The sequence below is a fragment of the Carassius gibelio genome, chromosome A9 (genome assembly GCF_023724105.1).
Source record: "Carassius gibelio isolate Cgi1373 ecotype wild population from Czech Republic chromosome A9, carGib1.2-hapl.c, whole genome shotgun sequence".
Classification (NCBI taxonomy): Eukaryota; Metazoa; Chordata; class Actinopteri; order Cypriniformes; family Cyprinidae; genus Carassius; species Carassius gibelio.
In genome coordinates this window covers 16,462,164-16,474,719 of record NC_068379.1, presented here as the reverse complement: position 1 = coordinate 16,474,719, position 12,556 = coordinate 16,462,164, and the positions used below count along the sequence as shown (strand labels likewise).

The 12,556-nt window shown below is 37.1% G+C and overlaps 1 protein-coding gene across 1 annotated transcript; it reads right to left on the bottom strand.

Moving 5' to 3' along the window:
- Positions 1-832: 832 nt before the first annotated feature.
- LOC128019797 (GPI inositol-deacylase) lies at positions 833-12,331 on the bottom strand. Its single transcript, XM_052606044.1, has 26 exons — positions 12,033-12,331; positions 11,370-11,523; positions 10,924-11,099; positions 10,227-10,398; positions 9,411-9,571; positions 9,248-9,300; positions 9,054-9,120; positions 8,879-8,984; positions 8,693-8,751; positions 8,515-8,598; positions 7,969-8,018; positions 7,715-7,766; positions 7,555-7,632; positions 7,292-7,367; positions 6,968-7,041; positions 6,656-6,707; positions 6,505-6,571; positions 6,294-6,399; positions 6,172-6,210; positions 5,894-6,078; positions 5,513-5,743; positions 4,691-4,826; positions 4,434-4,484; positions 4,128-4,342; positions 3,918-4,022; positions 833-3,199 (listed from the first exon to the last, which is right to left on the bottom strand). Exons 1-26 carry the CDS (start codon positions 12,153-12,155, stop codon positions 3,058-3,060), a joined length of 2,814 nt encoding a protein of 937 aa, XP_052462004.1. The 5' UTR covers positions 12,156-12,331; the 3' UTR covers positions 833-3,057.
- Between the last annotated feature and the right edge of the window lie 225 nt (positions 12,332-12,556).

Here is a 12,556-nt window from a genome sequence, read left to right as displayed (position 1 = left end):
GACCAACAGACAAAATATCCAGGAAAATAGTTCATAAAAAGTCACCGGAATGAAAAAATCTCATAATTAAATACAAAATGAGGGGGGAAATGCAAAACTGTCCACTTTTTGAAAAAGCCTTCTCCTAGGCTGGCTAGTAAATACTGCTGACATGAATGAGCTGTATAAGCCAAATGATTTATGAATTCATGAATGGAGAGGAGGACCATACGGTGAAGCTATTTTAACAGCACGTTGAATATTAGAGGATACCGTCTTTTAATTATATAGCTATCTGTCTTTCAGCTGAGATGAAAGAACTTCAAAATCAGTCAAAGGGTGTTTTGGCAACTGCAGCGGCCAAATCTCAGCATGACTGATGGCCATTTGTTAGGCTGAGAAAAAAGATCATATCAAATGTGACTAATTAGCAGGAATTAAAGTGCCATACATCAGGCATTACTAACACGTACTGTCCTCTTTTTTAAAGGGACCGTGCACACAAACATTTTTAAAACAATATCATGTCAACATAATATTATAAAACAAATAATACAAAAAGACAAAAAAGAAAAGAAATAAAAACAGCCTAGTCTGAAACGGTCTATAAAAATAAAAAAACGAAGTCTCTCATGCTCACCAAGGCTGCATTTATTTGATCTATAACAACAATTTTGTGTCATATAATTACAATTTAAAATAAAACAAGTATTGTAAGGTATTTTTAAAATGCATTAATTTGCATTAAAAAAATTATGTGATGCAAGGCTGAATTTTCAGCAGTTTTTCCTTCATTCTTCATTGTAACATGATCCTCCAGAGACCATGCTTACGTGTGATTTGGTGAAAACAGTCATTTTTCAGGATTTATTAATGAATAAAAAGTTAAAAACAATAGCATTTATTTAAAACAATTTTTATACAAAACATTTTTTTTTAAAAGAATGTAATGCACTCTTGCTGAATATTTTAGCAGAAGCCTCACTAGCATCAATACAAACAAACATTGCTGCATTGTTAAAGTGTTGTTGGATCCGTTTGGCTTCAGTGTCATATGATCAGGACAGATCTATTTCTGAATTAGCAGTTCTTGTTTCAAGACATATAATCAGATCCTGGCCTCCAAATATTGTGGCACATCACAGTGATCACACCAGTGAAAACAATCATATTTATAGAAAAAAGGTAGCCTTTCACACGTTCACCACAAAAACAGCTCAATTTTAGCATGAGGCAGAGCAAGATTGCAACATAGCATAAAAAAAACAGCAAACATCAAAGCTCACTGCAAAATGATTACATACACACAGTCAGGTACAGTCACAGTGCAGAAGACACAATTTTGTGTTTCTGGTCAGGTACATCCTGTGAGAGGGGGACATCCGGTTAAATATCAGACTACTTGGATGGACTGACAGACATAACAAGGTTAAATTGCTAAAGGGTATTAAAAGAGCAGGGGCTTATTACAAGAAAGGCACCATTCTCTCATTTGATTTTGGATGACAAAGTAAAATTTCAGCTCTTAGGTAAGTGATCCTGAATCAGACTATCTGCCGTCATGAGCTAACCAAAGGATGACGGATCAGATGGATGCTGCTGAGTAACGTGTGAGGGACACAGATCACACATCAACAGCATTCATCAAAAAAAGCTGTGCAGACAGCAACAATCTTCTGGCTACTTTGACAGTGTTTCTAATCATTTGTCTCAGGTTATAAAGACTGCACTTTATCCATAAACGTAGCTGTGATGTCTTTTTAACACCACAAATTGTGCACATTTATATAAAATCATCATATTGCATCTCACGAAACTCAAGATAACACATCCAGATGGAATGTTATACTACTCAGACTTGCCTTACAGCTTCGTCTAATGCAAAAGAGTGTTAAGAACAAGTGATCGGTCAAACACAGAGGTACTTCAGCACTTTACAGGCATTACATGTGCATTCAGAGCTAAATGGCTTAAGGCTGACAGACTGAAGACAGAATATGCAAAGAGATCCAGTCACACACACACAGTCATGTGAATTGCAGAAAAGCTGAACAAACACCTAAAGCTGCTTTAACACCCTTAAAAGTCAACATGAAAATGCATTCGTAACTCATTTTACTTCCATAATGCGACATTATTGAATGAACTTTTCTGCAGCTTTTCTTCTTAAACTAAAAATCTGCTGTAATGTGATTACAAATTATTGATAATGTCATTCAGAACGGAGGCAAATTAAGTGATAAGATTAAAGCGAACAGAACAGCTCCCAATGGTTTTATAATACATTTACTATGATAATATGAACTTTTCAGTCACTATCCACACCACAATCATAATCAATAAGTAAAATAAAATAAATGAATTGATATTTATTTAGATTGGCACAAATGCAGGTGGTGTCCTGAGTCAGCTCCAATTCTCAATATTTATTAAAATAAATCTTTTGAACAACATGCACTGAGGAGTCACAAAATCAGGAAGTAAACAGGGTCAATTGATAGGGCACCATTTTTAAAATTCTAGCTGATACGGAAAAAAGATCACATCAATAAAGTAAAAATAAATCACTTAAAATGAAAAACAACTACCAGATAAATACCGGATACTGAAAAATAACAATAATTTAATAAATTTATATTTAAAAAAAATTATAATTGTGTATCCTTACCAATTATGACTTCATGTTGACCTTTATAATTAATCTACATATTCGCACCCCCAACACACACACACATATACCAGTACAGGCTAGTTTCTCAGACACTGATTAAATACCGTTTTAGACATTAGTTTAGTTCTGGCCGAGGCTTAATGTGTGTCTGGGAAACTAGCCTCATGAACAAGAGGCATTGCTCATGAATACAGACATATCACCCGTTACAGAAGCTACAAATGATGACAAACAACAAGTCCCATGACTCCAGATGTGCTGGTCCACTGATGTCACTAGTCCATGTGACCCCACTGAAAACACACAGGGTTTTAAGGCTGTTTTGGTCTAATCTGGTCGGAGTTTATACAAGGCCCAGGTATTTTTCTAATCTCAGTGCAGACTCACATTTCAAGTTTGAAGGGAGGTCAAAAGTAGCAAGAACAGACCAAAAGGGTCAGTGCTGTAGACAGGAAATAAGTGACTCTATAAATGTGCAGCGGACAAAAAGCCAGCATGCCCACACACAGCGGCAACAGTAGATGAAGTGTCAGATTCAGCATCAGTTTGCTGCAATACAAGTATAAATACAGACACACACAATAGTTATTCCTTGTTACAACAGACGTCCTGTTGGCATCAATAGTGCTCAAAAGTTTGGGGTCAGTAAGATTTATTTTCTTAGAAAGAAAGAAATTAATAAATTTTAGCAAGAATGCATTCAATTAATCAAAATATACAGATGAGGCATTATAAATGTTACAAAATACATTTTATATATACATTTTCTATTCATCAAACAATCTTTAGAATCTAGGTTTAAACTAAAATATTAAGTAGCAAAAGCTGTCAACATTCATAAAATAAATGTTTTTTTTTTTTTGTTGTTGTTTGTTTTTTTGAGCAGCAAATCAGCATATTAGTATGATTTCTGAAGGATCATGTGACACTGAAGTGATGACTGCTGAAAATACAGCATCATACCAATACATTTTTAATAGAAAACAATTATTTATTGTAATACCTTTTCACAATATTACTGTTTGTACTGTATTTTTGATCAAATAAACACAAAAGGCTCAAACAAAAAAAAAAATATCTTACCCACCCTAAACTTTCAACTAAAGTTTTTATATATTTATATAATATTCACTTTATATTTGTGATGTTACTTAGTTTTAATTTGAAATCATCATAAACTATGAGATAATTTTAAAGCTCTTTGATATTGCCATATTAAGCTTTTAAATGATGAACATGACTAATTTTGTAAGAAATGCACACAAACCTGCGTAGAAGATGATGTGTGTTACAGCCGATGAGCAGCACAGAGCTGATGAGAAGAGGTACAGTGTGTGGCCAGCAGGGGTCCGGATCCAGATGAATCCAATATCTGAACAAGACACAGACGTATGCAAATTAAAATCCCTCTTTTAGAAAGCTGTACAGTGCAATAAAAAAACAAATCAAATGAACTTATATCTTAAATGACTATTACCTGAGATTATGCATCCAGTGGATAAGGGAAGGGACACTGAGCATCATGGTAAAAGTAAGCAGTGTGGCCAGACTACAGTGGAGCTGCAGATCATCTCTGACGTCCTGTAGCACTGATTCTGACAGTAAATGGCTGCCGTTACATTCTTTAACCTTACTGTGACCATCACTGGCACCAAAACCATTTTCAGAGTTTTGTGAAACTTTCTGGGGTGCCTGGTTTAACAGAAACAAAACATTTTTTTTAAGTTTTGTGAGCCAGCTAGAAACTCAAATGTCTTAATTATGTCAAATAAGACATTTATACCAGGTTCAACATGTGGCTCAGTGATCTCTCAGTCATCTGTAATCTAAGTACCTGGACAAAGACAAATAAATCACAAGAGTTTAAAATCACTAAAAAGAAAACGGTGCATTCAAATTAGAAAGAGATATTCTAGTAGATATTAAGAGACCTCAGTAGGAATTTCTTAAGACAAGCATTCACCTCAGGGTCAGAAAACATCTCTCTAGAATCACCTCTTACCAACCCTAGCACATTCTTTATATGGACCGATCACTCACCCTGTAGAGGTGGAGAAGAGAGGAGAGCATCAGAGCCAGCGCTCCGCAGGTGACGCCTCCCAGCACACTCAGAAAGATAATCAGGAGAATCTGAGAATGAAGACCAAGTGTGCCGCAGTCCCGAGACACTGAAGGTCTGCAAACACACACACACACACACACACACACACACACACACACACACACACACATGGACTTATGGAAACATTTCTGATAAGACTTGCAAAAACAGTTACTAAATAGTTTCTATAACAAAAAGTTCCTTTCAGCTATTAACTGTACTGGAGTGGTGCTGTGTGCTGTAATGCATTATATGTTAAAATACTGACTTAATATATTTTTAATTATTAATGAACCTCTAAGATTCATAAACATTTATAGACCATGTTTAAAAAAAACAAAACATTTTTTTTTTTTGCATGTGCACTAAATATTTCTATGCAAAAGAAATTAAATGTATGCCAAAATAAATTATTATAATATGCTAATCTAGTGCTGAAGAAAATAAAATAAAATAAAGCTTTTTTTTTTATTTTTACTTAATTTGGTGGAAACGTGATACATCTTTTTCAGGATTCTTTGATTAATCATTTTGTTTTTAAGAAAAGCATTTTTTTGAAAGACCTTTGGTAACAAATATCTTTACTATACTTTTTTTATTTATTTAAAGCATCCTTGCGTTCTTTCAAAAAAAAGGAAAGAAAAATAATTACTGAACTCAGAATTATGAGTGTTAGTTTTTGTCTGGTGTTTGATTTTAGATTTGAAATATCTATTTATTTAGGGCACCTATTACAAAGCTGATATGAACATGACTTTTACCTGTGCAGTGGAGCAAGAAAAAAGGACAGGAAATAGACAAACACTCTGAGGACTGTGCTACCCCAGAATGCAATGGATGCACCAAGCACACAGAGCAGTGGAGACAATAGACGGGGCCATTCCTGCATAAAGGCCTTTGGATCCTGGGATAGGTCCTCTGCAGAGTTTAGAGGAAGAGCATCCACCGCAGGGAGACCCAGAGAGGACCAGACATCCTGAAACCAGCTCTGCCTATCGTAGAACAATAGATATATACTGTATACATATATCTTTTATAATTGTTTAATTTGCTGGAGAAAAAAATATATTAAATTTACTGAATAATGCATTATCAACACTAACTTAAAAAAAAAAAAAAAAAGATCCTGTATCAGGACTGACCTGAGTAGCAGCAGCAGGAGGAGGATGGGCAGTTCCAGTTTGTGGAGCTGTAAGGATTTACTCATGCTCTCTTGGATTCCAACAGGATGTCCAGATCTTTTGATGGAGCTCAGCTGAGCCCCGATCATCAGAAGAAGCATTACAGCCGAGTAGACAGGGAGAACTGGACCACAGAAACGCAGAATCTAAAGAACAAACAATTCCTTTTGAATAGCAGGAATACTCTGGGGTTAAGACTTGAACAGCATTCCAAATCAAATACCACAAAGTAAGCACACCTGCCCAAGCACTTTGGGAAACGAAGTCCGAATAGACACCTATAAAGAAAAAACAATACAAATGTTAGTTGCCTAACTGATAGCTTCACCTTCGAGAAAACAAGAAAATGTGGATGAAACACCTTGTATTGGCAGTTGGTGGCAGTGTGGAGCTGCAGGAGGGCACTGGAGGCGTTGTCTGGGCAGCTCGAGTGAAGCACGCTGTAGATTTCAGATACCGAAGGAATACTTTGGTGAAGAACAAAAAAATAAAACAAAAGTAACGATTAGCACAACTATCAGTGCTCTGCTGCAAAAAGAAGTTGGCTGATTAATTTGCAAGCCTCTTTCTACCTTGCAATATCAAAGGAGTCTTCATGAAACCATGGTACCCTCAGTCTGTACACACTGGGCAGTCTGTCTGTAGAACACAACAGTGTCAGACGTGAGGCTTTTAAATCCTCATGCTTATGTTCTGGCAGATAAAGCTGAACAAACTGGTTACCTTTAGTGGTTTTGCAGTGACTCGTGATAGTTATTCTAAAAGCTTGATAAACCTGAAGGAACACGAACAAGTTCACTTTTATTATGCTTTCGGGTATATATGTCTTATTTTAATTGAAGGTTAGGATGTAACAGATTCCTGCATAGAACATCAAACTGAAGTATTCTAAAGAGTATTATGGGATTTGTACCATTACAAAAAGATTCAACTATAAATGGATATGAAAAATATAACCGAGGGATAAACTCTATGGAAATTCTGAGGTTTAAATGGAAGAGTAGCTTAATAACAGGGAATGCAGTGAGCGATCACCTGATGAAAGTCTTGAAGCTGAAGTGTATGAAGCAGCCCAGAGGAGTTAATGCTGATGTCACTGACAGTCAGACCTACAAACAGTCACATTCAGGTTCCAGCATCCACATACACTTGCTTTTCCTTTTCAACAGTGTAAGAATGTAATAAGATTATAACATTGCATATTAACAAATGTCCTATATAAAAACAAAGAAATAGCTCATAGCTGTTTTTAAGAAAAAAACAGGCAACTAAAACATTTTTTGCTCTGTATGACAGCATCTGCTAAATGCCTTAGGAGTAAAATGTAAACAGAGTACATGTAGTGTTTAGTGGGCTCACCAGAGGACAGCACATGAGGCACCTGCACAGAGACGGTCAAGCTCTCCTCTCTCTGCAGCTCACACTCCACCACAAACTACAAACAGACCATTTTTCAAATAAGCATTTAGAACGCATATTTAACAACAACAAAATGTATTGCAGGTTATTTTGACATGAATTATTAAATGCATGTTTTAAGAAGGGACATGTCTGTTAATGTGGTCGGTCATGTAATGCAAGTTTTCATTCAGAACTTGATCATGTGGACTGTAACCTCTGACCTGTGCTCCACTGGGGTTTGAGGCATCAATGATGAGATGAGAAACAGACAAAAGCTCACTGATTTTTACTGTTACAGCCTATAAAGAAACAGACAGTTTATACATCTTTTTTTCTGAAATTTAGCTGTACAAGGCATGTTACTGAATAACCTAGAACAACCTTATAAACTGGAAGAAGTTCTGTCTGAGATGAGAGATCTACTGCCTGAACACTGGGTAATGAGGGAAAAACAGAAGAAAGCAATTGACAAAGCAAATCATAACACATACCATATGATTTACATCATCAACAACAGTCCATATTGATGGTATGGATCAACATTAAAATGTGCTAACTTAATGAGTGAATGTCTGGAAATTTTTTCTTAAATGTTGTTTTTTTAAACAGGAATTGACGTGGTTTATTTTACTCACCACATTGAGCCACTCATCTGTGTGCAGCCATACAACCAGCTGGTCATATCCTGTTGAACAAGTACAGACAAACAGCTCGTCAAATTGGCTGAGAACATTTACAATGAGCATAAATCCCAAGGAACAAAGACTGCAATTTGGACAACAGCCTGTATGAATGAAAAACTGCACTGCAAAATGCATACATACACATACTTGTATGTTTTTTTACAAGTGTGGGCAGAACAATTAACATTTTGCTTCAAAATATTTGACAAAAGTTTTAAAACATTTTAGGCGATAGTTACCGAAAATTACTGCTTGATTTATTCCTGTGTTTATGACCTTTTTTATAATTATAATTTTGGGGTGAACAATCCCTTTTAATTACATTTGAATGTACAATAATTATCCAAATTTTCTTCACAAATGGGACACCAAGAAATTTAAAAAGAATGTTTTTAAACGAACAGACATTCACCAAATGTTATGTGACATTCACATCAGAATGTTACATTCAAAGGAAAAAAAGGTTTCTGGGTTCGGTGCTGTTGGTCTCTCTCTCACCATATTATTACTGCGGCAGTGGAAATGACTGTAAGCTTTCCTTCGGCTGGAGAGAGCAAACAGGAAGTACTTGACTTGCGCTTCCTGTCAAGAGTTGGAAGATGGTTTACATTAGTGAAACATTCAGAGGGATGCTGCAGTCATTATTTTTCCTGAGATGATTATGAAACATTGTCACCTTGGGGGCACTGTAGAACAGACGGAGCGTGTTGACCTCCTTCCACGCCTCGGGAGGAGCTAGAGGGATGGATGAAGAGATTCGGATAGAAATAGATTGAAAAGGGGAACCAGGCATTTTCTTCTTGTGCAGCTGTGATGTAAACTGATAAGCCTATAAAATGTACATGTGCACACAAACACAGACCTGAGAAAGTGACAGGGTCATCCTGTGCTCCTCCAGGTTTCAGCACTGGATGTCTAAAGAAGTGATAGTTCAGCACTGACATCCGCTTCTGAGGACTCTCTGTGAACTAAAGAGAAACAGGAGTCAATGAAAACACCTTAAACACACGCTCACACTGTATTAGGACATGCCTCACCTGCCCGGTTTCAGGTTCAATTAGGTCGAACAACACCCGGACTGTGGCCAAAACCAGCTCCTTGCACCTTCAAGTATAAAGGACTACATTAATTAGCCTTTGTGAAGTTAAGCAGCTTAAAAGCAAAATAACTAGCTATCAGTTTTACTTCTGTTTCCATTATGTTGAAACAATGTAAGGATGCAAGAACATACCAAACAATGGAAATATGATCTGTGGAAAGCCAGCTTCGGGGAACTGCAGTTGCCTTAAAACAAATCAGAAAACACTGATGTAACAATGCAAGGACATTAAAAACAAAAATTCTCTTACATATTAAATATTTTAACCTGTAACTTTAAAAGCTAGTAGACCTACCACTACTGACATCTTATTGAGGTCATCGTTGGGGCAGGACAGCGCTGTCAAACCAGAGCGCACCTGGAAGTCAAGGTGACCACCACCCACAGAGAGAACGCTCACATTCCGAAGGTCTTCAGCACTTGTGGCCCAGCGCTGTCTGACTCTAGAGTAAAACTCTACCACAGACACACAATTAAGATGTTAGCACACCAAAAAAACTGTATGTTAGCAATCAAACTGTTTTCTGAGAAAGTATAATATTGAGTTACACAAGTTTATACCTTCTGAATAAACTATAGTTAGAAAAAAAGTATAGCAGCAGAATTTTGAATGTTTTTGAAAGAAGTCTCTTATGCTTACCATAGCTGCATGTATGCATGAGAGTAAAAATACAGTAAAAAAAAAAAAGAATACTGTGAAATTATTACAATTCACCATAAATGTTTTCCAATTTAAAGCTACATTTTCAGCAGCCCCTACTCCTATGTTCAGTGTCACATGATTCTTCAAATATCATTGTAGTATGCTGATTTCTTATTAAAAGTGTTAAAAATAGTTGTGCTGCTTATTTTTATAGAAACTGTAATAAACACACTTTTTGGATTCTTTGAGAAATTTAAAGTTCATAAATTATTTGAAATTTATTTTTTTTGTAACATTACATTTGCCTTTACGGTTACATTTAATCAATTTAATGTGTCCTTGCTGAATTAAAATAAAACTAGTCTCTTCCAAAATAAACAACCACAGAAATAATCTTTTGAACTGTAGTGTACCTCTCAAACAAATCATGTGTACATATTTATGCATATCTGTAGGTTTTCTTCCTACCCAGTATATAAGGGTCCAGAGACAGGACAGGTGCCTGATGGGGGGAGGCCTGGGTGATGATAAGGCTGACCAGGTGTGGGTTGAAACGTGCCAGGGCAAACAAAGCTCTTGCCACCACTCCACCCATGGAGTGACCCACCAGAACCACACCTGTGGGAGGGTCTGGACGGTCCTGCAGCCATGGCAATGTAGTAAAAAGATCAATGGTTTGGATGTACAGTAGATGATCTACTAATACCAATCATGTTCAATTATTAAGTCACTAATAAAGGCTGGAATGCGCTACAGTTTTTACTTTTACAATCTGAAAAAGTTTTACACACTTATTGAACTTTGTGAATGGTTTTGAAAAAATAAAAACACTAGCACCATACATCATCATAAAGGACTGAAAATCAAACACTACTAAACACAGCACATGCAGAAATGTCCCTTGTTGCTATGAGATACAGGAAAAATAAGAACAATTTGCTTTTTAAAACTGGCTCAAAGACTAAAACGTTTAATATCCTCCAGTTTTTAGTCTGAAGCTAAAAATAAGAGTTGCATGAACCACGTGTGTATATTATGAACAACAGTCTAGATAACTAATTTGTGATCTGTAACTCAAACAAAGAAACAGAAAAGGATGGAAAGGGAAGAAATGCAAGGAAAGAAAAGGATGAAAAAGGGAAAAATGATCCCCTTGACCCCCGACCTTGTAAAGCCGCAAGATTGCTTTGATGCTTTCATGTAGAAATTGAGTCTGTCTGCGCAAACTGCCCCCATACAGGGCCACCAACTCCTCATTGAAGTCAATGGTGAACACGTTCATATGGATTGGTCTGTCCAGGTTCTCAGCCTTCCTCAACGCCACTGAACCCAGAGAACGAGCTGCGAGAGAGAGAGTAGAACAACATCTCTGTGTGAGCCCTCACCTCTGTCTTCCTCGATTTGTAATGAACAACCAGAATATTTCATAAGTACTGGGAGGAACTCAGTAGGCGGATCAATATTGATTGAGTAAACAAATCACCTAACAGTCTTAAACCACCTTGAAGGGAAAATAAACAAAACCAAGCTACTCAAATGACATATGTATGTATGCATAAGATATGCTGACTGAAACACTGAGGAAGAAAAAAAAAAACAGTTCCCTCTCACCTTGCTTGTAGCTGCCCGCGTTCCCAGGCAAGAAGAGCACAGGTGCTCCTGTGAGCTTGAGTCCTCTGCTCTCCTGAGCATATGCGCCCTCTCCATACAGATACAGCCCGTATGATGGGTACAGGCGCGCGACACGCCTCGGGAGCTGCACGCGCTGTGCAAGCACACAAACAAACAAGACTAAACATCCACGCGCAGAGGAAAATGCAGGACGAAATGCTAATCAAGTAGTGAAACAGGATTCTTGAAATAAGCGAAACTTTAAATGCAATGATCAGGTCATTCAGGTTTAAATGCCTGGCAGATAACGTTGGAGCTTTATTTTGAGACGCTCTCTTAAAGGTTATGCTACATGGTTTTACCATAGACTGTATAAAAACCGGGTATTACTTATTATTTTCTTCAACCGTTCATGAATTGGTTTTTAAATAACCCTATTTATTTATTATGTGTGACCCCTGAGTTAGTGAAGCGAAATATTATGACTGATGTTGCTGATAAGTTCTGTTCGTTGTTGCCAAAACAACACGTAGAATGACGTGTAACTGAATTCTGAGCTAGTGATGTGGCTCTAATTACAATAAATTGTGCATTTTACTAATTGCAAACCAAACGTGCGAAGAAAGAAACGGTGATACAGACTGTGTTTGCAGTGATACTCACTCGGTATTCTGGGTACTCGAACATGTATGTCATGCTGCATCGGATCTCCCCGAAACCAAACAATAAATCCCGCAAACCCACGAGCAAAAGCCCAAGAGCAAAGCCGTAAAATGCGTAGCTCATGTCTCTATAAGATAAGCTTCAACAACTTCATTGCAATCGTGTCTCCACTTTCCTCATTGTACACTCACACCGTCTGTCTAAACCTGTGTGAAAACCTCCTACGGAGCTGTCACGCAGCGCCTGGGTAGACGTCACGACGCAGACAGGAGAGTAGCCAATGGAGAGGCCGAATAGGTTCTGGATTTGGCCAATCAAAATTGATAGTGGGAGGAATTGCAAAAGAACAGTGGAATATTTAAAACGTTGAAAGGCGTAAATAGAGAAGAAAATCATGGTCCGTCGTGTCATCTTAAAGCTTAAAGCAAGGGAACGTAGTACATGGTATAATTCAGGAATTTATATTATGCAGCGCACTTTCTTATCCCCAGTATGTGTCTCAATATGATATAAACATAAAACTT